This window comes from Carassius carassius, chromosome 37 (assembly GCF_963082965.1).
Source record: "Carassius carassius chromosome 37, fCarCar2.1, whole genome shotgun sequence".
NCBI lineage: Eukaryota > Metazoa > Chordata > Actinopteri > Cypriniformes > Cyprinidae > Carassius > Carassius carassius.
In genome coordinates, this window is record NC_081791.1 from 5,966,820 (window position 1) to 5,991,542 (window position 24,723).

The 24,723-nt window shown below is 37.0% G+C and overlaps 1 protein-coding gene across 4 annotated transcripts in view; it reads left to right on the plus strand.

Moving 5' to 3' along the window:
- utrn (utrophin) overlaps positions 1 to 24,723 on the plus strand; it is a 194,525-nt gene that overhangs the window by 119,078 nt on the left and 50,724 nt on the right. For all 4 annotated transcript variants that reach the window (XM_059527222.1, XM_059527223.1, XM_059527225.1 and 1 more), the window contains 9 exons: positions 2,099 to 2,228; positions 7,366 to 7,634; positions 8,231 to 8,377; positions 10,054 to 10,132; positions 11,639 to 11,699; positions 18,176 to 18,237; positions 19,907 to 19,981; positions 22,215 to 22,416; positions 24,509 to 24,594. In XM_059527222.1, the coding sequence (XP_059383205.1) occupies positions 2,099 to 2,228; positions 7,366 to 7,634; positions 8,231 to 8,377; positions 10,054 to 10,132; positions 11,639 to 11,699; positions 18,176 to 18,237; positions 19,907 to 19,981; positions 22,215 to 22,416; positions 24,509 to 24,594 (1,111 nt within the window). The remainder of the gene's footprint in view (positions 1 to 2,098; positions 2,229 to 7,365; positions 7,635 to 8,230; positions 8,378 to 10,053; positions 10,133 to 11,638; positions 11,700 to 18,175; positions 18,238 to 19,906; positions 19,982 to 22,214; positions 22,417 to 24,508; positions 24,595 to 24,723) is intronic.

The following is a 24,723-nucleotide window of genomic DNA, read 5'->3' on the forward strand; positions in this document are numbered from 1 at the left end:
ATGTTTAATTAGAAATAAGAACATTTAACCATGAGAGGACTTTTGTTTTGTTATTGGAAGAGCCAGGATTTAGGCATGATCATATTATGGGCTCATTGGACAATGGGAAGTTGTTTGAAAAGGCAGACAAATTTCAACCACATTATCTGCATTCGATTATCTTTTTTAATGTCTGGGATTTGGAATGAATGATGGTGGGTTTTCTTATTTTTGTTTGGAAGAGTTTTCTTGTTTCTTATTTTTGAACGAGTTCAAAGTGCTTAAACTCACAGAACTGGCACAAGGGTAAAAGGTCACTACACATTTTAGATTTGATTCAATTTAGGCTTATATTCACATATAAACATTGATCAGTGAGCTCATCAAGTATGGTAAATGGAAGCTCAAACAACCTTAATGTTCAAGAACAGGCTTCACTGGTTACGTCAAGTACAATTGACCTTCTGTTTGCCATATTTTAGGTGCTCAATAGGTGCACTTTGGTCAGTGTTTATTTCATTAATCTTTATGTGAATCTCATTCATATAGATCACTTTTACGGATTACTTTTATCGTTGGTCGTTTTGAAGCGTCTGGGTTTTGGTGTAATGAACTTTCAATGGAGGAAAACCATTTGTTTTTCGAAGATGAATGAATGTCTCATGGGAATGACATGAGGGCAAGTAAATGACGATATCAGTTTTGGGGGAACCAATCCATTTAATTAAACTGTATAATTAAAGTGTTTAAGGTTATAGCCTACTGTTAAACCATTGCAATTACCTATCATTGGGGAGGTCAAAAGAAAAGTGAGAAACATGGAGAAATGCAAAAACAAAACAAACAAAAAACGACTCAAGATGAAAATAACATGTTATTAATGGTCTAGTTTGCTCAAAAATGAAAATCGAAAAAAGTGGGGATGAACAATTGTTTGGTTACACAAAACATCTTTTTCTTGTTCAGCAGAAGAAAGAAGCTTGTACAGATTTGCTCAGAATTGTAATTTTTCAAAGTGGAGCTGTTTACAGTTTTTGATGCAAGTCACAGTTTGACACATTAATAGTGAATGCAGATATGTGTATGTAGTATATTTACTGCTGTCAGCACCACTGCTGTAGCTAAAAGATACCAAAAAATGTAGGTGATTTTTACCTGTTTAATTCTGTAACTGTGCTCATTTGTCTGATTTGACCTCATATGTGTCTCTTTCTTCGTCTTACTCTAATCTTTATGATTTTTTAATATCGGTCCTTAAGATCTCCATAATGCTGTTTAATGGAGCGCTCCTCTTCATGGGCCTCTAATGTGCGGCTGGTGCTCACCACGTTTACTGTAGCAGGATGTAATTAAAAGGCTTATCCCTTCCTCCGGCTCAGTTTAACGACCGTTTCAGAAGTGTGGGATGGTGCCGTGACCCTGGTCTCCAGTCGAGCCTGAGGGCCCAACTGTCAGAGGAATGGTAATCCAGTTTTCCTCTCCGCAGGGATTTGGCTGTTCAATTAATTGTGTGTGTAGCGCTACAGAAGTCCTGCGCTGCCTGAAGGCAAGAATTAGTTTTGTTGGAGTTTCGAGGATGGCTATTAGTTTGGCTAATTTGTGTGTGACCCTGCAGAAATGCATCGTTTGACCTCGGAGATCATGTTTGCAGTTTCCCCTTAGTGTCCTTTTTATATGTGCATCCTATCAATCTTTCACTGCCCTTGTTCTCACCTTTTCTTGATCTCTTTGTTTTTCATTTTGTTCTCACTGATCTCCTGCTCACACACAAACATACACACTCTCAGATGGAGAGCTGGCTTACATAAGCAAAGATATACCATCAGATAATGACAGACTGTGATAGACCTAATGGAGGAGAAAGTCTGATTAACAGAATGAAATTCATGAAAAAAAACTATAGTCGGGTTGGAAACCAAAATGGTTTCTTTATCTTTCCATTCATAGTCCATTCAATCCATCTATCTATCTTTTTATTTCTCTGTATTAATTGGTCGACTGTTTTCTTAATGACCATTGTTTTCCCACTCATTTCTTCTGGTTTCTACTGATTTCTATAATGAAGCTGTTTTTGAGTGATCGACAGGTTGTGATGTGATGTTGATGGATGTGTTTTCAGGCTCTGAGGGCGGAGCTTAAGGAGCGTGAGCATTTAGTTCTCAGCACTTTGGATCAGGCACATATGTTTCTGGCCGACCAGCCGATCGAAGGACCTGAAGAGCCACGCAAGAACCTGCAACCCAAAACCGGTGAGAGACCCTCATTTCTTCATCCTGCTATCCTCCCATGCATTTAATGGAAATAAAAGTAGTCTTGACGACAGTGTTTGGAAAAGTAACTTTTAAAAGTAAAGCACTACAATATTGCATTGCTCCCTAAAAAGCAACTAATTATTTTACTTATTTTTCTAAAGTTATACTTTATTTTACTTTTTCTTTACTTTTTAAATCTGGGCTGGGTTTGCAAATTGTTTTTTGAAAGAAAATTTTATTTTTGGCAAAAAAAAAAAAACACCAAACACCTTTTCACACCAAAAGAAAAATGAATAAGCGTCAGGCTGAAGAAAATGTAAATATAAAATGTGCTGCCATTCTGGATTGCATGAAGAACACTCTTTATAAATGAAAAAATTAAGTAAAAAATCATATATTATGTTTATCTAAAGTAGTGCTGTTAAACGAGTAATCGCCATTCATCGCATCCAAAATAAACGTTTTTGTTTACATTATATGTGTGTGTACTGTGTATATTTATTATGTATATATAAATACAAAAACATGCATGTATATATTAAATAAAAAATGTTATGTTTATATAGTAAATATATTTATATATATAAAATATAATAATATAAATGTTTGTACATGTAAATATTTTTTAAATATATACTGAATGTGAGTGTGTATTTATATATACATTATAAACAAGCACAGTACACACTCATATATTATCTAAACAAAAACGTTTATTTTGGATATGATTAATCGTGATTAATCGTTTGACAGCACTAATCTAAAGTCATTTTTGTTATTAGTATGATTGAATTGATCATTAATGGTCGACAGGAAAATAATGGTTAATAAAGTGGGATTAAATAAATAAAGGATGTCTGTGCTATTAACATATTTATTGCAAGTCTGCGTCATATTCTGAGTTCGCATCTCATTGTTTTTTTTTAAGTGAGCTTGTGAGCTTAGTAAATACGTTCACATATAGTCTAGACCTACAGTAACATCATGTTCACACAGTGCACACAATACAGGAGAGCTGTCAGTCAGTAAATGAGAGCAATGAGAGCAAAGCAACTGGAGTTACGTATTTGAAAAAAAAGTAATGTTTCATTACAGTTTCTTGAAAAAAGTAATCAGATTACATAACTCACGTTACTTGCTTTACCAAAGTCATGTGCTTTGTGAAGTAATGATTTTACAGTAAACATTCTGCACATAAAAGCACCTCTGCAGAAGAAATTCTTCAGAAACTTAGACCAGTCTGAAAACATCTCTCTCTCACACGCACACACACACACACACACAGCAGAGACCAGCAGAGTTTATTTTGACACTCTCTAAGGGATGCTCTTTGATGTAAGTGACTCTCTGATAAGTCGGACACCTCCTGTCAACACGCTCTTAACTGCAGTATCTGATGTCTGGAAAGTTCCACCGCTCTCTGGACACTTCCGCTGGGACCCGCTTGAAAAGCTAATTTAGGACAAACGTCAGATACCACTTATCAGATAGAAAGAGAGCTGTGTGTGGATGTGTGTACGCATGCGCGTGCATTTCAGCAGGCGTTTAGGAGGAGTGTGTTTGTGTGTGAATGCCCAGTGAAACCGGGTTAATTGGCAGATCAGAGACTGCAGGCTATTTCCACTTTTTAGTGTCCTGAAGCTCAATGTTCTCTTTCAGAAAACGCCAAAGTCATCTAGAGCATAAAGTGTTTGCTAAGGCAAGCAGAACTCTTATTGCTGCACGTACTGAGGCTTTATAAAAACTCACAGTTGTGAGAAATGTCAGAATTGTGACTTTAAGTGTTCTGACCTTATAACTTGCTGTTGTGAGATGAAAAGTCACAATTATGTTATTTAATATTTTTTACCACAAATGTACACTTTCACATTTACTCCAACTGAAGTCAGCTGGGCTCAGAAGGGCAGTGTTTTCTGTTCTCTCTTCACAAGTCTCACTCCGAACACCTAGAGCAATCTCACATGCCTCCATTCAGTCCTTGAGTGATCTCTGCGCTTCCATTTTCTCTTATCCCTGCAAACAAAGCGCAGAGCTGAGCTATCTGAACCGATAACCAGCTCACGTGCTCTGCCGCTCTGCGAAAACACACAGCGGGAGCAGCTTACCCAGATAAAATCATACACCACTAATGTTCACGCAAATGCATGTTTTCCAAATTGAACTGTGTTTTAAAATGTAAAGCAATCTGTTCCAGCGCTCGTCATCAAATGAGCATAAACAAGCCGCTGCCACACCGTCACTTTCATTTCCATTCAACCCCTGAATCTTAATTGAATTTCAAACCTTTCCAGAAATGCTTGAATGCATTTGAATTGTAAATTGATTCTCATTCGGTTGAAACAGAAATATAAAGATGAAAGATAGAAGTGAGCATTTGCCGAATGGAGAAATCAGGCCTGCCGTTTGTGATGATGACATTACCTAAAGTGTCTTCTCACGTCCTCAAAAAGCCTGGAAGCCGAATGAAAGAGCAGATGTTAATGCTGTAGCCCTGCCTGTAGACATGCCCTGGGCTCTTTCTAAATCTGCCTCCTGTCGTCTGTAAACCTCTCTCTCTATTTAGCTCATTAGTTAAATGGTTCATTAGTAAACACTTTCTTAAATGACCGTGCACAGAGCATATCTTCTGAACATTCTGGTCATTCGCAATGTGAAAAGTCAAGTTGTGGTCATATTGATAAATGTGAGATGCACAAAAACAGGCTGTTATCTAACCGCGAACACTTTAGCATAGTGAGCAGTTCTCACTATTACCTAGTTGGTTAATAGCATGCCTATTATTAACATAACGGCTGTTTACTAGTGCTCATAAAGCATAGATTCTGCATGAGCATATTCTCCGTCCCTAATCCTAACCAATACCTAAACTTAACAACTACTGCACTAACTATTTATAAGCAGCAAATGAGTAGTTTTTGAGGTGAAAGTCGTAGTTAATGGTTTGTTTATAGCAAGCATTGAACTTTAAAATAAAGTGTGACCCTAAAACCTAGTAAGCTTCACACCGGCAGAATTTTAGGGATAGTACAGTAGGCGTATCCCAAAGGCAAAGGATGTTCCAGAGAGTTTGACGTAATATTATGCTGTCTTTTCTGATATGATAGGATCCAATCAACAAGTAGTTTGTCTGGCTGTACAGCCAATCAGACGTGTGTAGACCGACTCTATTTGCAAGTGCACTGCTGTCTCCCACTCACACAAAATGGATGAGTACACATCAGAATTAATAAAAATGAAACCAATTTAACGTTATCAAATGTGACTGATACAATCTTTATCATGGAACACACGTGTTCACAGTTTAAATGTTCTGGTTTCCTTAAATTTATTTGTAAGATATGAGGTAAATTGTGGCTGTTAAAGTCAAACACAAAATTATGCTTGAAAATCAGTGGTGTAAACCAGGGGTGGGTGATATATACCGGTAGACACAATTAACCACTATAAATTTGTCAGCCGGTAGAGATTTTGTGACGTTGCTGTGGTGTTATTTTTGCTGCTTTATAGGCCTTGAATGGTCAAAATGCCATCGTTATATAAGTATCTTCGTAAACATAGTTATTTAGGTCTCAAGTGAAAGCAAACAGCTGAGAAAGAAAACAGGTGTAACAGTATACTGGAGCTGGGCAGCTCGTAAAGTGACAGCAGTCTAATATTCTTGCTGTCTGTCATTCATGTTAATCAGACAATAACAGAGAAAATCTCTCACTGCTCTTGACTAAATCACTTTTGTAACTTTTATTTAAGCTGTAAGCCTATAGTTCAGCCTATAATAAACTTGTTTTAAAATATATTTTTAGAACATTTTCAATAGGAGTAGCCTAAGCTAATATCCAATATTTTATCCTCACAGTGCGTCAGTCATGCTGTGATGCACTATGAAGTTATTGTGGATTATTATTATTAGACACCATGTTAGAGTAAAATAGGCATTTGCCTAGCTACTTATATGCCTAATTAATGGAGCTCTCAGCAGTTCAGTCTCTTTAGTTCAGCAGCAGCTCGTATAGGCATTCAGTCATCGAGATTTTCTCAGCAGCATCATGCACAGCATTTCTATGTTAATATTTAAGACAACTGCATTTATATAAAGTCATTGTAGTGTCTTGCTCAAGACCATCTTGGATTGAACATGCATTTGTTAATGGTGTGTTTATACAAAGCAAAAATTATTGTTCTTAATATGCAATATAATTTTTTTTAATTATCAAAATAAGTGAGCAGCTGCTTTTGAGGGCAGAATTAGACCTGGGAATATGACACCACAACTACAGGGTGAACAGTGATTTATTATTTCGCCAAATATTTTGTTAGCTTATTAATAGGTTAAAAGTAAGCATTTACATTGCAGTAACGCTGATGAACCTTAATGGAAAAAAACAAATATATAAAAAATAAAACAAATTTCCGACTCTTGAATGAGACATTTAAATCCGCCAGAGCCTGAGTCAGGTGGTTGCTGGGGGTTAATTCATCTATCAGCAGTGTGATTCCTGTTTGTTAATGACACACACAGTTCACGTTTCTACCTACAGTAGGTAAATGTGAGCTATTGGCTCAGACACGCATAGTTATTTAGTTCATTAGTTAAATAAACCATAGGATACAGCACCCAGGTTCACATTGTTAAGCCACTAGTTAATTTATATGGGCTTCATTAGCCCAGAAACACATTTAACTCTTTGAGATCTTTGGTTTTCATCTGTGCTTTTTTAGGTCTTTTGGGTCAGATTGATTTGCTGTCTCACCACTAGTGAACCATTCCAGAGTTTGTTTCCAATCAGGCTGAGACCACATTGTTTAGACGATTTTGGACTGATTTGTTTTGGTGTGCATCCAAACCAAAATAGTGGGTTTTGTGTGTGTGTGTGTGTGTGTGTGTAATGGATTTAAGCAAATCAAAGGAGAAAACATGGCAGGTTATGAAATAAGCCAGGTGTGATTAAACCCATAGCTAGTATGTTTTTGTTCCCAGACGCAACATTACAGAAATAGAAACCATTCCAGAAGTGGAGTCTTTTGTTGCCGGCTGAATTTACCTTTTTATTACAAAAGTTTCCAAAATGAACTTAATTGAGGTCAACTGAAGTGAATATGTAATTTAAATTGAGTTTGCGTCGACTGTTTTTCATAGAGCTGACCCCGGAGGAGAAGGCCCAGCGGGTGGCTAAGGCGATTCGAAAGCAGACTGCAGAGGTGGGCGAGCGCTGGGAGAGGCTGATGGGACATGCGGGAACCTGGCAAGAGCAGGTGGACATAGCACTAGATAAACTCCAGGATCTCCAGAGCTCCATGGACCAACTGGACCTGCGTCTAACCCAGGCCGAGGAGCTCAAAGCAGGGTGGCAACCGGTGGGAGACCTTCTCATAGATTCCCTACAGGATCACATCAATAAAACAACGGTACGTTACTGTTCTCGCCAGTATCAAAATTCAGTCAATTCATCATGGATTATTAAATCTAAAAATGATAATTCTGTCATAATTCGCTCATGATCTCATTTCAAACCTTTATGACTTACTTTCTTCTGTGTAGCATAAAATATATTCATCATGATGCTTTTCACTACTTGGAAATGGGGTGGTGAAGCTTTAAAAATGACAAAAAGGTTCATAGTGCAGTATGACAGGCCCTGGTCAATTTTACTTTCATTGTATGAGCAAGAACTATGTGAATATTTAGTTTAACGTCTCGATTGTATGGCATTGCATGAAAGAAACATAATCCTTTGGGTTTTGAAGAACACAAGGGAGGGCAAATAGTGACAGAATTTAAATTTTTGTGTGAACTTTTCCTTTAAGGATTATTCTAGTTTATAATTTTCCTGCCTGAAGCTATTTTTATAGTTTTATCCCACGATGACGCTGTTACACCTCTCACACATGCTATGAGTCATTGCCAAACGCTCCGGCTGATGATTTATTCAAATTTGTTTTTAGGCGATATGCAGAGTTAATGATGGTAATGTGATTTATTTCTGTGTGCGTGTGTGTTTCAGGTGTTCCGAGATGAGGTCGCACCTCTGAAACATGATGTCCGAGGTGTGAATGATCTGGCAGGTCAGCTGACCCCATTGGACGTCCAGCTGTCCTCCACCACCAACCGCCAGTTAGACAACCTCAACATGCGCTGGAAACTACTGCAGGTCCTTTGCCTATTATTTACCATTTCCCTTTATCCATATTGCTAACCTTTTCCTGTTGTTTTTCCTTTCCCTTTTACTTTCCTTATCCTTCCTCTTCCTGTTCTGTTCGTGCAGGTGCTCTGCATATTCATTTCCTTTTTCTATTCCTTTCTTTTTATTTTCCCATTTCCTTTGCTTTCCTTTCCTCATTAATTTTCCTTTTCCTTGCCTGTTCTGTTAATGCAGTTGATTTGCATACTCCTCTTCTTTTCATTTTCCTTCCTCCATTCTTCCTGTTGTTTTTCATTTCATACACACTCCTCTCCTTTACCCTTTTTTTCCCTTTTCTTTCTCTTTCATATTACTTTTTTTGTTCCTTCCTCTTCATGTTCTTTTTCATACATCCTTCCCATCCCTTCCCTTCCCTTACTGTCCCGTCCCATCCCTTCCCTTACTGTCCCGTCCCTTCCCTTCCCATCCCACATTTACATTTACATTTAATCATTTAGCAGACGCTTTTATCCAAAGCGACTTACAAATGAGAACAATAGAAGCAGTCAGGTCAACAAGAGAACAACAAAAACAGTATACAAGTGTCATGACAAGTCTCAGTTAGTCTAGTACAGAACGCATAGCCAGGTTTTTTTTTTATATATAAATGAAAAGACAAGAAAAAGAAGGAAAAGTGCTAGTATTAGTTGGTTAAGTGCTGGCGAAAAAGATGAGTCTTTAGATGTTTCTTGAAAATGAGTAAAGAGATTGGGAGGTCATTCTACCAGCTGGAATGGTTGACGAACCCAGCTGTATATAGAAGTTGTGATGAAGCAATGGGTTAGCTGGAATCACCAGGAGTTCTTTCTTAGTAAGGTTAAGCTGAAGGTGATGGTCATTCATTTAGCTGGAAATGTCACTCAGACAGGATGAAATGCGAGTAGCTACCATCGGGTCATCTGGTTGGAATGAGAAGTAGAGTTGGGTGTCATCAGCGTAGCAGTGATAAGAAAAGCCATGCTTCTGAATGTCCCGTCCCTTCCCTTCCCTTACTGTCCCGTCTCTTCCCTTACTGTCCCGTCCCTTCCTTACTGTCCCTTCCCCCCCCTTATAGTCCCGTCCCTTCCCTTACTGTCCCATCCCTTTCCTTCCCTTCCCTTACTGTCCCATCCCTTCCCTTCCCTTACTGTCCTGTCCCTTTCCTTACTGTCCCGTCCCTTCCTTACTGTCCCTTCCCTTACTGTCCCGTCCCTTTCCTTACTGTCCCATCCCGTCCCTTCCCTTACTGTCCTATCCCTTCCCTTACTGTCCCATCCCTTCCCTTCCCTTACTGTCCTGTCCCTTTCCTTACTGTCCCGTCCCTTCCTTACTGTCCCTTCCCTTACTGTCCCGTCCCTTTCCTTACTGTCCCATCCCGTCCCTTCCCTTACTGTCCTATCCCTTTCCTTCCCTTCCGTTTTTCTCAGAAGTGTTGTGTGTGTGTGTTTATGTGTGAGCTTTGATGAGACGTTATCTGTTTTCCTCAGGATCTGTTTAGCAGACTCACTGATGGTGTGGAAAGACTAAGTCTTGAGTGTGTCTGTTCATTACTGTCTTTCATACGCTGAGATTTGTGCCCTGCTGTGACTGTGTGGATGATTTTTATTTTCAGCTTGTTTGAAAACTTTAAACTAACTTTCTCTCTCGCCGTCTCTGTCTGTCTCCAGGCGGCTGTAGAGGACAGGTTGAAGCTCTTACAGGAAGCACACAGGGATTTTGGACCCTCCTCTCAACACTTCTTATCCAGTGAGTTAAAACACATGAATAAATTCACACTATCATGTCAGCTTTATTTCACTGGGCTTCAGTGCTCTTTGAAAAGTTTGTGGTACTTGCCAAGGCAAACTTTACATTACAACCCCTCCTGAAAAGACCAGCATGAATTCTCAATGGTTAGTGTTAGTTAGTTAGTTTGTAGCTGGTGTGGTTGGTGGACCAACACAGTACATGAGCAGCTAGTGAAATCGGTTGACCAATGAAGTCTCCCTGGTTAAACTAGTTAAGATCCGGATGGGAACACCAACATGACAGCATCTGAAACACAACACACTCTGGTGACACATTTAGCTGTTTTCAGCTGCTTATACAAGTATATATGGTTAGAATTTTCTCAAGCCCGTAACTAAGAGTATTATAGCATATAATGCACAATTTGAAATAATTAATGCTTCAGTCTTCAACTTATTTAAATTTTAATCTTGAAAACCAGTGAAAAATCCCTTGCATTTCTTACTTAAATGTCGTTCTACTCTTAATTTGGGGAGGATAGCAACTTGTTTCAGTCTCTGCTTTAAATATTTAATGTTCATATAATATTCACGGATGTAATTGCTTTTGTAGAGTGTTGATAGTATCAGTGCTGTTTTCACAGAGATTTGCCAACTCATTCTCATTGAGGGGACGAAAATAATTCAAATTAATTTGATTTTAATGGGCACAAGTTTACACTCACACATAAACAGTAACTCTCAGCCATGAAAAATTAAGCAGCCAGTGTCAGATACGATGGAAAATCACACATCAGCACACACACATACACTTTAACAGTGGCAAAGCTTTTGTGTTTAATAATTCAGAGGTTAATTGTCCACTATTTTCTGTTTTAGTTGGCTGTCAAGAGCAGCCATTAACACACACACATAGACACACGTTTTATTTGATCAGTTTTAATGTTTCTTTAGGCAACGCAATGTCCCAATTACATTATATTAAATCAGGTGTAACAATAACAGTACATAAAACTATATTCTCTCTCACCCTACACCTTCTTGCCGAAATGTTGGCAGTAAAGGGGGTTAAGATTATTATTATTTTTTTAACCTTGTGTTATCTGCCTTCTTTCCTATTCATGCCTGTGCTGTAAGTAACTCTACAGTTTGATGCTGCGATCCATACAGTTTGGTGTTTTGAGTAATGCTGACACGAGACATGTGGAAAGCTCTTTACTTAAGACCGTCACTCAGAACTTTTGAACTTTTTTTAGAGCCTTTGAAGTTGTAGCATCCTGAATCCCATTGCATTCGCGGTAAAAGCAGGGTTGTGCACAGTAGATTCTGCTGAGAGAGCAGTTCTGTGATATATATATCATCCAGTGTTAACTTCAGGAATGTTACTTTAGTGTCTGGAGAAATTAAAAGAGTGAGAGTCTGCTGATATATGAGAGATGTTCTTAATTAATGCTTCATTTACCAACAGAATTGAGATCAGACCCCTGATCTCCGCTCTGATCAATCTTTTATTATGTGTCCGCAGCTTCGGTGCAGTTGCCCTGGCAGAGAGCAGTGTCCCAGAATAAAGTGCCCTACTACATCAAGTAAGTGCTCCCTCAGACATAGCCGCACATCTGTTTCCATGCGGACCGGTTTCTTTAAGGGTGCTTTAACTTCAGAGCTGTTGGAGCAGAACTGAGCGTCCGGATGGTGTGAAATCCGCTTTTTGAACTTAGAAACACACTAGCGAACTGTTTGGCTGAAATGGTGGACTGAGCTGATGTATGGCTCATATGGACACCATTGCGAATTACATTTGGTATTAACACATTTTGGCCTAAATTTCAGGAGCAAATTGTTATTGTACTTTTTTAAAATATATTTTTATTTAGACTACAGTACCGTGTAAAAGTTTGAGTCGGTTAAGATGTTAAAAATGTTTTTCAAAGTCTCAGAGGCTGAATTTATTTAATATAAATAAAATAAAAACAGTTAAAATTGAGAAATATGATTACACTTTAAATTAACTCTTTTTCTGTGTGAATCCTTTTTTAAATATAATTTATTTCTGTGATCAAATCTGAATTTTCAGCATCATTCAGTGTCACATGATCCTTCAGAAATCATTCTTATATGATGAATTGCTGCTCAAGAAACATTTGTTTATTATCAGTGTTGAACACAGTTGTGCTGCTTCATATTTTTGTAGAAACCAAAATATATATATAGTATATTTTTCAAGATTCTTTCTTGAGTAGGAAGTTTATTTCAAATGGTTATTTGGAAGAGAAATCATTTGTAACATAATTTAATGCATCCATACTGAAAAAATAAATAAATCTTAAAAAACTGAAAAAAAAGTAAACAATCAGCAGTGAAATCTTCTTGGCCTGATGTAGGACCCCAGGGTCACAGAGGAAATCAGGTTCTGTATCGTAACTCCCATTTGTCATGTTAAAAACAGACAAATCTAAGACCCCCCCGGCAAGCAGGATTTATTCAGTAAATTCAAGCGTAACCTCTATGGAGCTTATAATATGACAAAAACGAAAATCTTGAAAAAAATATGCTTTTTGAAAATACATGTCTATAAAAATGCCGTAAAAATATTCAGCTGTGTTTAATTTCAAATGTTTAATATTCACGTAAAAAAAAAAAAAATCTAATTTGGATGATATTCAGTTTTGTTAAATGACACTTGTCAATAATTCAAATGTACACAATACAAATTCAACTAGTTTTGTCGTGTTATAAGCTCCGTAGACCTCACACCATCTCTGCAGACTATAGGCAGTTCCCTCAGTTACAGCTGCTCTGGTTGAATACACCGTCCCTTCGGCTAAGTGCCCATCGAGCCCCGAGAGAGAAAGACTGTTGCTTACAGCAGCATCCTGACAATGAGTTGGCTTGGAAATCAGCCAAACATGGAGGAGGATGAATGGCATGTGAATTAAGATGGAAAAAATAACAGTGACCTAGAGAGCAAAAGAAAAGCAGAAAAGATGGCATCTGTTGTGTCTATTAAAATGCATGGTTTACTACAGTTATTAGTCACTAAACTGTGATGCTGAATTGTGCCGAACAGATTGTTCCAGATCAGCTGTGCGTTATGTCTTAACCCTGGAGTTTTGTAGTGGAGAAAAGCAGATGAAAGGGGCTTGTTAAAGCAGAAACAGAGAAAAGCAGCCGTGTGTGTTCAGGGCAGCAGGTGTGTTGTGACGAATGCCCGGTAGCTGAACTTCTCTTCTCTGACAGTCCCCATATGGCCGTGCATATATGAATACAGTAGTAATGCTTTCTTTCTTATCGTTTCATTTCCTGAGGGAATCTCTCTTAAATATGCAGAAAGCCTTGTGTGAGGCTGCTCGCATCTCTCTGTGCTCTTACATATAGAGCTGATCTCCAGAACTAACGTTTGGTTCTCGTCCTCTCGGCTCATTGATCTTCCTGTTCTGAGGCTGTGGCAATTAGCAAAGCGTATTGGTCTTCCTAATTAAGTTGCTGGCTCTCTGCGCCCTGGTGATTGTGAGGGAAAACCCTCAGCCGTCTGAAGTCAGAGGTCAGTGTGGAGGGCGATCTGCGGGAGCTTGTTGGACATGACAGACTGATTTACCCGTCAAATGGCTTTAAAGAAAAGAGACTCCAGACAAAACAGCCACAGATAAGGTGTTTGTGCACTTGGGTGATCTTTAATAGTGGATCAAAAAGTGAAAAATGAACCAGTTCTCTTTGCATTCACACTGTTCCTGGCCTTAAATCTGAATTCAGATCTCTTTTGTCCATGCCTCACTCTTTTTGTTTGTTTGTTTAATGAATAGTAGAACATTATTCTGCTTAGTGCATGGAACCTTACCTAACAAATAAATGTATGAAACGATTGCTTTATTATTTTAATAGGTTTATATAAACATTAATATTGTATTACAATTATCATTTAAATAGTGCATGTATTTAAATCTATTCACTCTTTTAAGTTAGAAGTAAAACAGATATGTGAATCGAATGAGCCTTATACCGTAAAACTTGTTTGTATTGATGGTGATTTTATGTGATATGTACACATTATAAATAATTACAATTATTGAAATTATTTGTTAATATATATGGTTGCATGATAGAATGACTTTACAGTGAAATTATATTTAACATTTTATAGACAATTGTATTTTTTTTGTTTTATTAGGTATATTATATTTTTATAGCATAAATTCTTGAATATGATTATTAATATTACCTGTCTTCTGTTCATCTGGAGTTTTGCTTTGCTTTTGTTTTGTCTTATATAAGCCACATTTCTTGCAACTCACAAGAACACAATACTTGCTCTTCTCCACCAAAACACACAAACGTTCTCTACCACACATAAATACTTATGCTGACTCAAATAATCAATCATTAAATGGCAGTTGAGACAGTGAGAGACCGAAAGAAAGAATGTTTTTTATCTACAAAGTATTTTGTCAAAAAGCATATTTCTGTAATTCTAAAGACACTGTTTTGTGAATATAATGAATTGGGTAGAGTTCGTGTTTATTCATCAGAGTGTGTTCAGAGACTCGCTCCCTGGACTTCAGAGTGAGAGAGTGTGTGTGTGTGTGTGTGTGAGAGAGATGAGAGAGCAACATCTAATCCTGTAAGCAGCTCAGCGCTCTCAGTGAAACTCCTCTCACATCCTCTGCTGTAAACCTCTGCCTGCTGCTCAGGATGCAGAATGGAACCAAGTAGTTATTTACTTTGTTCTTTATTTAATTATACATATATTTCTTCTTTTTTTTCAGTGCTTTAAACATTTTTCCACCTTTCTAAAATTTGGGGTCAGTTTTAAAATAAATAAATAAATCTTTAAATTCCTCAAAAGTGACAGTAATGATGCTTCAAAAGATTTCTATTTCAAATAAACTTTGTTCTGTTGAACTTTCTCTTAGTCAAAATATCCTTAAAAAAGTATTATGGTTTTCACACACACACACACACACACACACACACACACACACACACACACACACACACACACACACACACAAATATCAACATTCACAATAATCAGAAATGCTTCTTGTGTAGCAAATCAGCATATGTGACCCTGGAGCACACAAGCAGTCTTAAGTCACTGGGGGATATTTGTAGCAATAGCCAAAAAAAAAAAAAACTTTTTCTTGGGTCAAATTTAAAAAAAAATATTTTATGCCAAAAATCATTAGGATATTAAGTAAAGATCATTTTCCATGAAGATATGTAGTAAATTTCCTACTGCAAATATATCAAAACTTAATTTTTGATTAGTAATACGCGTAGCTAAGTATTCAACTTTAAAGGCATTTAACACTTTATCAACTTTAAAGGCATTCAGTATTTAGATTTTTTTTGCACCCTCAGATTCCATATTTTCATTCCATTTTGTTCAAATAAATGCAGCCTTGTTGAGCTTAATACAATTTTTTTCATAAACATAAAATAAATAAAAATCTTACCAGCGCCAGACTTTTAAATGTTGTGTTAGTAGTCATTTACCACAGTATTTTGATGTATACCATGTAAATATTACATTTACATTCAGTCAATAAGTAGACGCTTTTTATTTTAGTATCTAGTATCTAGTATATCTAGTAGTGAACGAACTGAATGAATGAAGTTTATCTATCTGTGATCATCAAACCATTGTTCAAAACAAGACAGATGAATGATTCATTAACAAATGACATTCACTTTTCACCACCTACTGGCATAATGATAATGAAACAAGTTCAAAGAATGGAGTCATGAAGATCAATCCAAACCCCAGAAACGTTTGGCTAGTGTGATGCTAGTGTGATGCAGATGGAAAAATAAATAGATTGACAGTAATATAGACTACTTTATGCAGGTATAATTTATGGTTGCTGGAAATACTGTGTGTTCATTATCAGTATATTTTGGTATTAGTTGTCCAGCGATAGCAGCGGAGCGGAGAGGACCTCTGTCCACATGTGAAGGAGTCATAAATGAGATGATGAGATTCACTCAACACCTGCTGGCAGCCTCTGTCCCAGCATGCCTCAGGATCTGCTATGTCTGTCTCTGCTAAACTTGCTTGCAAAGCTGTTGTCTGCTTCAAGATCAGAGCCACTCCAGACATTATACAGAATGAGACTCCCAGTGGTTAATTCATGCAAAGAGTTCATGCAACAATGGAAATTGTCATGCCATGCCGTCCCAGATGTGTGACTTTCTTGACTTTCGGTGACTTTTAGATTTCAAAAATAATATTAGCTCTGTAGATACAGTGAAAGTGAGTGGTGACCGACTTTAAAGCTCCTAAAAGTGTGTGAAGGCAACATTAAAATAATCCATAAGACTCACGAAAACACATCTTCTGAAGCGATCTAATCAGTTTTGGGCTTAGAACGGACCTAAATGTAACTTATTTTATAAATCTCAATATCTGCAGTCAGTTTAGCAAACATTTTTAAGCTTGATTACCTTTCCATGCACCGTCTAGCTCTGCTCATGCATCAAACACTAAGAATTGCTGAGCTTGAATAATCATGAGCCAACAATAGCAAGCTGTACAGTGAAAGAACACTACAATGTTCATTTTGTTATTTCCTAACCTATAGCAAGGTGTCCCCAATCATTGTGTTCCAACTTTACGTTATGTAATTTCTTAAATGTACTAAAGCATAAAACTAACATGTTTGCAGATATTTAATATTTAGGAAACATGGTAAGTTTATGTATTTGATTCTCTGAACAACAGTCCTTCAGCCAGTTATGCTGCTTTGAAACGTGTGTTCCATGACGGAATGTCTGCTTTTGTTTTGGTCTGTGTGACTCCGCCCACTGCCAGTTCAGCCAATAGTATTTCAAGACCCCAGGTTGCCAGTTAGCAGAAAACACAGCATATTCCACCATGGAAGCCATTAGACAATGCCTACCTAATCAAAAAAAAAAAAAAACGTGTGATTAAAACACAGACAAATCAACTTGCAGTGTACGACTCGTCGCCTTCCATTGTCAGTTGTGATCCTCCTGTTGTGTTTCCTCAATCTGGCAACCCATGTGATTGTCGAGGCTGTGGTAGAGTGGGTGAGAGAAACTACTCTCCAATATTTTTAATTTGGACTGCAGTACCCATTTCAACCATTAAAGTCATCTAATCAAGGTCTTCAGGAGCACTGGAAGCTTCTGTGTCGATGTGTTGAAACAGATTGGAGTTATTTTACTAGAAATTTACTAGCATTAATGGAGCCCCCCCAAACACTGTGGCTGCATCCGAAAACTTAGGCAGGTGACTTGCTGCCTTGCTGTCTAATCAGGCAATGACTTTGCAGGCAGCGTTTTTGCCTGAAGGCACCTCATGAAACAGATTTCGGACAGGCTTCTGAGGCTGAGTAATGGTTTAATGAGCTTTGGTGATAACTGAGTGGATATTTCATTACTGCTATATTAATTTCTCAATAGAAATTACATAAAAAGTGGAAAAGGTTGTTCAGAGACATACATTTAAACACAAACTGACCACCGACCGCAACTTTCAGACGCCATCTTTATTTTTTGTCTTAACTATCACAGAATGGAACGCACAGGATTGTGGGATATCGAAGGCAGCGAAGGATACATCTATGCTGCCTTTAGAAATCGGCCAGGTGAAGGCATCTCAGGAGACAGGAAATGAGGCTGACATTGATTTCGGACGTGCCTTGATACCTTCCTACCTTGGAATGCGACCTCCGAAGGCAGCATTTTTCAGTTTTCGGATGCAGCCTATGTGTTTTCCATCTCTCCTTAATCAAACACACCTGATTCAGATCATCAGCTCATTAGTAGAGTCTCCAAGGCCTGAAATGGGTGTGTCAGACAAAGGAGAGATGCAAAATGTGCAGTGTTGGGGGCCTCCAGGAACGTGGTTGGGAACCACTGGATTAGATTAAAGAAACTGTTTTGGTCACCATTCACTGGCATTGTATAGACTTAGTCAGAGGTATATTTCTATAATTTTGTAATTCCGTTTATACAATTGGAAAATTAGCACAAACACACAATAACAGCAGACGTGTAGAGACTAGAGAGTCATATTGTCCCTCTCTGTTCTCTTCTGCAGTCATCAGAGTCAGACGACATGCTGGGACCATCCCAAGATGACCGAGCTCTATCATTCTCTCTGTAAGTGACACAAACACACATACAGGGACACGCTGAGACCAGCTCATGTCTCACCAAAATCCACAGATGAATAAAAACTGGACAGCATCTGTTCACAGAGGCCTGCTGTCGGTGGAGGTGTGTGTCTGTGTTTGCAGGAAACCTCCAGAGACACACACACACACACAACCTGAGGGGATCTATTCACAGTAATACAGAGAAGACACAAACGAAATGTGATGGGTGTCGGTTTTGGGTTTGGTTCAAGTTTTGAATTAAAAATAATAATAATTTGTTTACATTAGGTAATGCATTAGGTATTATATATAAGATTATAAATAAAAAATGTTTGTTCATAATAAATTGGCTAATTAACTAACACTTTAAATGAACATTTAATATTGACTGTAATAATGTAAATGTATTCTTCATTGCTATTTCACACTAGTTATTCACTAATAAAAATGGCTAGACCAGTTTTATTTTAGTGTTATTTACATACTATTGTAGTATTTAGATGCGTTTGTCGTTGATTTATTTTAAATTCAGTTTTAGTAAAAGTAATAATTTGGTAATATTTTAGTACTTCAACTTATTGGTAACGCTATAAAATAAGTTCCCATTACTTAACATTAGTTAATGCATTAACAATGAGCACTACATTTGTTACAGTATTTATTCATCTTTGTTAAAGTCTAGAAAAATACAACTGTTCATAGTTCGTTCATTTCCATTAAATAATATTAACAAATACAACTTTTGATTTTAATAAAGTATTAGCAAATGTTGAAATTTACATAAATGATTTCTAAGGTTTTTATTGTAGATTTGTTATATATTTTTTTTTTTGTCTAATATATATATAAATAATATATAGATATAAAATGTATAATATATGTTCATAAATGTATGTGTATTTTATTTCAGTTAATGAAAGCAATTTTAAGAGTTTTAGTTAACAAAAACAATAAAACGTGAGACCAGTTGTTTGTATTTATTTATTTATTTACTGAAAATTATTTGTAATTTGAATAATTTTAGAGTCAGTCAGATTTTGGGCCAGGATAGGTATTTTAATTGTGATGCTAATTATGTGCTACTAATGCTAATACACACTTTCATTAAATATGTTAACATGTAAAACAAAACACTGATAGCTATAAAAATAACACTAGAAAAAGATTTTGAAATTAGCATACAAATTATCTTGGGTCAGTCAAGCATGATGTGCGTGCGCAAGACAAGCACTTAGAGTTGACAGAAAAGTCAAAGTGCATCAATCATATTTTGACCTTTTTCTAACAAGATCCCAGTTCAACCTGTTAGATGACCTTTACATCTTGTTGACTTGTTAACTGGTGTAAGAACATGCTCGTCAACACACTCGTTAACACAGACCTTTTTTTATTTGTTTTTGAGATATTTAATGAAATTCTGCAGTTTATAACTGTTGTCAAGGCCAGATGGTGTCAGTTGGTGCACTATTTATGGATTTCACATGTCACGAATCATTAAAAACAACAGACTCAAATAAAACAATTCATCTTTGAATCTAACAGCTTTTTCACTGATTAAAAATTCCTTTTCAGACTCGGTTCACAGGCAGTTCAGTTCAGTTCAGTTCACAGTCTCTGTGTTATAAACTTTTGTGTTTATTTTTTCTTATACTTTCTCTTCTTTTTCCCTTTAGCTGACCTCAACAACGTGCGCTTCTCTGCATACAGGACTGCCATGAAGATCCGCCGGCTACAGAAAGCCCTCTGCTGTAAGTGTGTGTGTGTGTGTTATATGATCAGAGCTGCATGCTTGCATCGTCTCACTCCTTCGACTCAATTAACTCTGAGAGGCCCAATTAACAGCCAAAAAGAGAATGAGTGTGTACTGTACGTGATCTCTTCCTCTGCCTCCATGCCTCAAGTCCTCTTCATTTGCATGCATGTTTGTTTCTTGAGTTGTTAATTGGTCTCATAAAAAAAGTGTAAACAGGGCATCCATATATGGCAAATATGGCATCCATCGCTCCATCAAAGATGAATAGTGTTGATGGTTCAGATGCTGAAAGCATGCCCTAAAAGAGCATTTCAAGCTATAAAACTTCCATGAATCGGGATGTTTGTCCCAACCGACTGTGACTGCTAACAAGACATTTTGCCAGTAGCTTAGTTTCTATTTTTGTAGATTTCTGACACTCACATTCGTTCTCGAAGACGTAACTTGAAAGCAAACATTGAAATGTACGTTTTGGCATTACAAGTTTATATTGAGTTTTCTGTGAAAATTTTATTGCCATTGCTTAATAAAAATACACATTCAGAAGTCTATTCTTTTTGTTTAATATTCTAGGGATCACTGCAATGATTTGCGAGTAGTCTGTAAATAATAGACTACATCAGATTAGCCTTTGCAATAGTGTAAGAGACCACTGTCATCAAACCGTATTGACAACCCCTTCTTGTCATGCATAAGGAAAGTGCTTCAAGATTTAGTAGCATCTGAGATTTAAACTTTAGTCGCAAAAACACTGTTAGAGTTTAGTCCATTTCGGTGAGTCATTCAAAACATTGCTCACGAACATTGCTCAAAAACTGTTCTTAGATGACATTGCTCTTAAATATTTTAAGAACATATGTCTGTTGATATTGCTACATAGTCACTTGGTGGTAAATATGCCCTTTAATCTGGTTTTAATGACTATTTAATTACTTATTTGTTAATTTATGTCCTCAGTATTTCTCGTGCCTATGAGGGGATCTTTTCTGATGCCCCCAAAATTGCTGTTATGAAGTCAGTCTACTAGAATATTTAAATCTGTATTATTTTGTAAAAGCTTTTGTTTAATTGCTTTATTTATGTATCTTTTTAAATTACTCTTCTTTTATTTATTTTTCTCATGTAAAGCACCTGTAGGAAGCTACCTTTCAAGACTCTATGCAGAAATAAATGTTATTTAAATTTAAATTTAATTATATTTCTTAAAAACACCTTAAAAAACCTTTTTAAACTGCTTAAGAACAAATGCATAAATAAAAATTTATTTTTATTTTGTTTTAGCATTTAGAGTTATTTATATGGCAGACACTTTTATCCTAAGTGACTTATATTGAACTCAAGCTGCACATTTGATCAGTTCTTGCTTTCCTTGTGAATCGAACTCATGACTTTGGTGTTGCTAGTATCAGTGAATATTTACCTATGGGTTTTTATACAGTAGTTGGACTTTCCAATATATCAGTAAAACAAGGACTGTGGTAAATATAAATTGAAAATGCATGGTCGTTTTGCTCTTCAACAGCCAAACTGAAAATGCAAACCAACAACCAACATTGACTGCGTTTACATGCAGCCCATAACCCGTTCAAAACCGGGATATTAGCAATAACCCGGTTGCGCACGGCCATGTAAACACCGGCAAAAACCCGGATATGCTCATATCCCGGTTTTTAAAAACCGGGATATTATACCTGGGGTACCCCTTTTCTAACCCGAATATTTGGTCTTGTAAACGCGTTTCGGCATATCCCCATCAAAATGTGTGTTCTGCGCATGTTCCATTGGCAAGGAATCTTGGTCTTTTGAGTAGAGACGGCGCATAAAAAAACCCCGCGTGCAGTATAGAGGCACAGTAGTTTCAAGTGCTGCTGGTGGATCAGTACCAGCGCCAAAGCGCAAACAAAGACTATCGCTATCTGCCCCAAACTATTCATTATCCGCCTGCTGCTGCTGTTGATGTTGTTGTCTTTGGATACAGGAAGAAGAATCGGAAATGACGCATATTGCGTCTTGTTGTCCGTACGTCCAGACGCTAACCGTGCGTCGCCGTTTACATCGGGATTGGCGACTGATTACACATTCCATGCATACAGGAGTAACTCTCTCTGCTCACGCATGTAAACGGGTTATCCCGAATGTTTCAGAAACCCAAATAGTGACCTTAACCCGACCATAACCCAAATTTTAATAGCATGTAAACGTAGTCATTGTCTCTCTCTGTGTCTCAGTGGATCTGCTGGATCTGAGTGTGGCTCAGTCCATGTTCCAGCAGCACAAGTTGACGGTAAACTCCCAGCAGCTGACGGTTCCTGAGGTCATCAACTGCTTGACGTCTGTGTATGACGGACTGGAGCAGGAACACAAAGACCTGGTCAACGTCCCGCTGTGTGTGGACATGTGTCTCAACTGGCTGCTCAACGTCTACGACACGTATGTATTACACACTTGTGCTGTCTGTACACCAGACCTTATATTAAAATCCTGCTGTTGTGTGCACAGCTAGTGCCTAATGATGCATGTCTTTAACTGACAAACAGTCATTTTATTTTCCTTATCCATTTGAAAACGTATGTTATGATTTTTTGAAATATTGTAATGTCTTTGGTCTACCTATCACCTTATGTTTCGAATCGGGCATATTATGGAAGCCACTTTCTGAACAAATAAAACACATTAATTGTAACTATTTATCTTACATAATTATTTTTTTTTTTCAATTGTAATTTACATCTTGCATGATATAAACTCGCAATTGCATGTCATAAGGTCAGAATTGTGAAATATGAACTGGTAAATCAAATTTTTTTTCTCACAATTGCACGTTTACATTTCGCAATTCTGAATTTTTTCACGCATTTGCGAGTTTATATCATGCAATTCTGACGTTATTTTTCAGAACGGTGAGTCTAAATTTCAGAATTGCGAGTTTAAATTGTGGTTTAAAACCACAAAAGGATTGTGTGATTCAAATTCACAATTGCAAATAAAGTCAGAATAAACTTTTTACATCTCACAATCCTGACTATTTTTTTAGAATTTATAGTTTTATATCTTTTTTTATATCTATTTATAGTTGAAATCATGCAGTTCTGAGAAAAAAAAAAAAAAAATATATATATATATATATATCTTAATTCTAACTTTCTCGGGATAGCGAGTTTACATTTCACAATTCTGAATATTTCTTAGAATTGCAAGTTTATATCAAGCAATTCTATGAAAAAAAAATTATATCACAGTTCTGACTATTTTTTAGAATTGCAAGTTTATTTCACGCAATTCTGAGAAAAAAAAATCTTGCAATTCTAACTTTTTACTCAGAATTGAGTTTACATCTCTCAATTCTGATGGACTGTCCAGCTTTTAATATATGCAGAGAAAACTATTTTATGAACTGAACTCAATTCAGTTCAATTCAATTTTATTTGTATAGCGCTTTTTATGATACAAATCATTGCAAAGTGACTTGAATATTTCTATAATATTTAGTAGTAGCTTATCAGTGGTGACTCAGTTTATGTACATACAGTAGGTAGACATCCAAAACGCCCCTTCTACCACCGTGGGTTACACCGCCGCGGTGTCTGTAAAGTGATTTGCAGCTTTTGACCACTGAGTGGCGCGTTAACCACAATTTATCAAACAAGCGCATCAAAGCACATTTTCGCAAATAGCATGACCTAGCTTTTCTGCTTCAGAAACAGGTTACTTGTTTCGTAGCTTGGCAATGTTTCGAAGATGGAAAAATGCTGTTTTTGTAACATGGGAAATATAATTTTCAAAAGACAAGTTGCTGTCTAATATAACACCCAGATTTTTGACTATAGAGGAAGTAACAGTACATCCTTCTAGATGCAAGTAGTAATCTGCAAGATTGTGTGTACAGTTTTTTGGTCCACTAAGTAATATCTCTGTCTTATACATTTTTAACACAATCTGTTAGCTTAGATGATTTAGAAGTTTCATCTGGTCTCGATGACATATATAGTAGAGTATCATAAGCATAAAAGTTGAAACTAATCCCGCATTTTTTTAATAATATTACCAAGGAGCCACATGTATATTGAAAATAGCAGAGGACCTAGGACAGATCCTTGTGGCACTCCATATTTTACTGGTGATAAATGAGATGACTCCCCATTTGAATATACAAAGTTTTAGCGATCGGATGGGTAGGATCTAAACCAGTAGCAGAAACATGTTTCCATACAGTAGCACATGCAATTGTGTAAATAATAACAAAATTTGTTTCACTATTCTGAATATTTCCATTGTAAATCAGGTGGGAGACAAAGAAATCCCCTCATTTTGCTAAAGGCTCGTCTGGAGCTCACAGCTGATTGATGTGTATTTTATACACTCTCAAGCTCCGACCTTGCATGCTTCCAATATGGATGCAGTGTTATACAAACTAAACACTACTGAAGTGTATTCCCTAATCGATAATGGCAGATGTGTAGCATTGTCATATGCTCATTGCTGCCTTTTCCTCTTACCCACAATGTTTTTTGTTTTGCCACAGGGGTCGCAGTGGGAAAATCCGAGTTCTCTCCATGAAGATTGGGCTGCTCTCTCTTTGTAAGGGTCACCTGGAGGAGAAATACAAATGTAAGCTCTTTTGCTCTTTTTCATAACAATTATAGGACCAAAAATAATAACAGACTAGTGTCTTCTGTTTTTCTAACATCTTAACCGGACATGAACATCAAATGATAAATGTAACATTTAATTGGATAA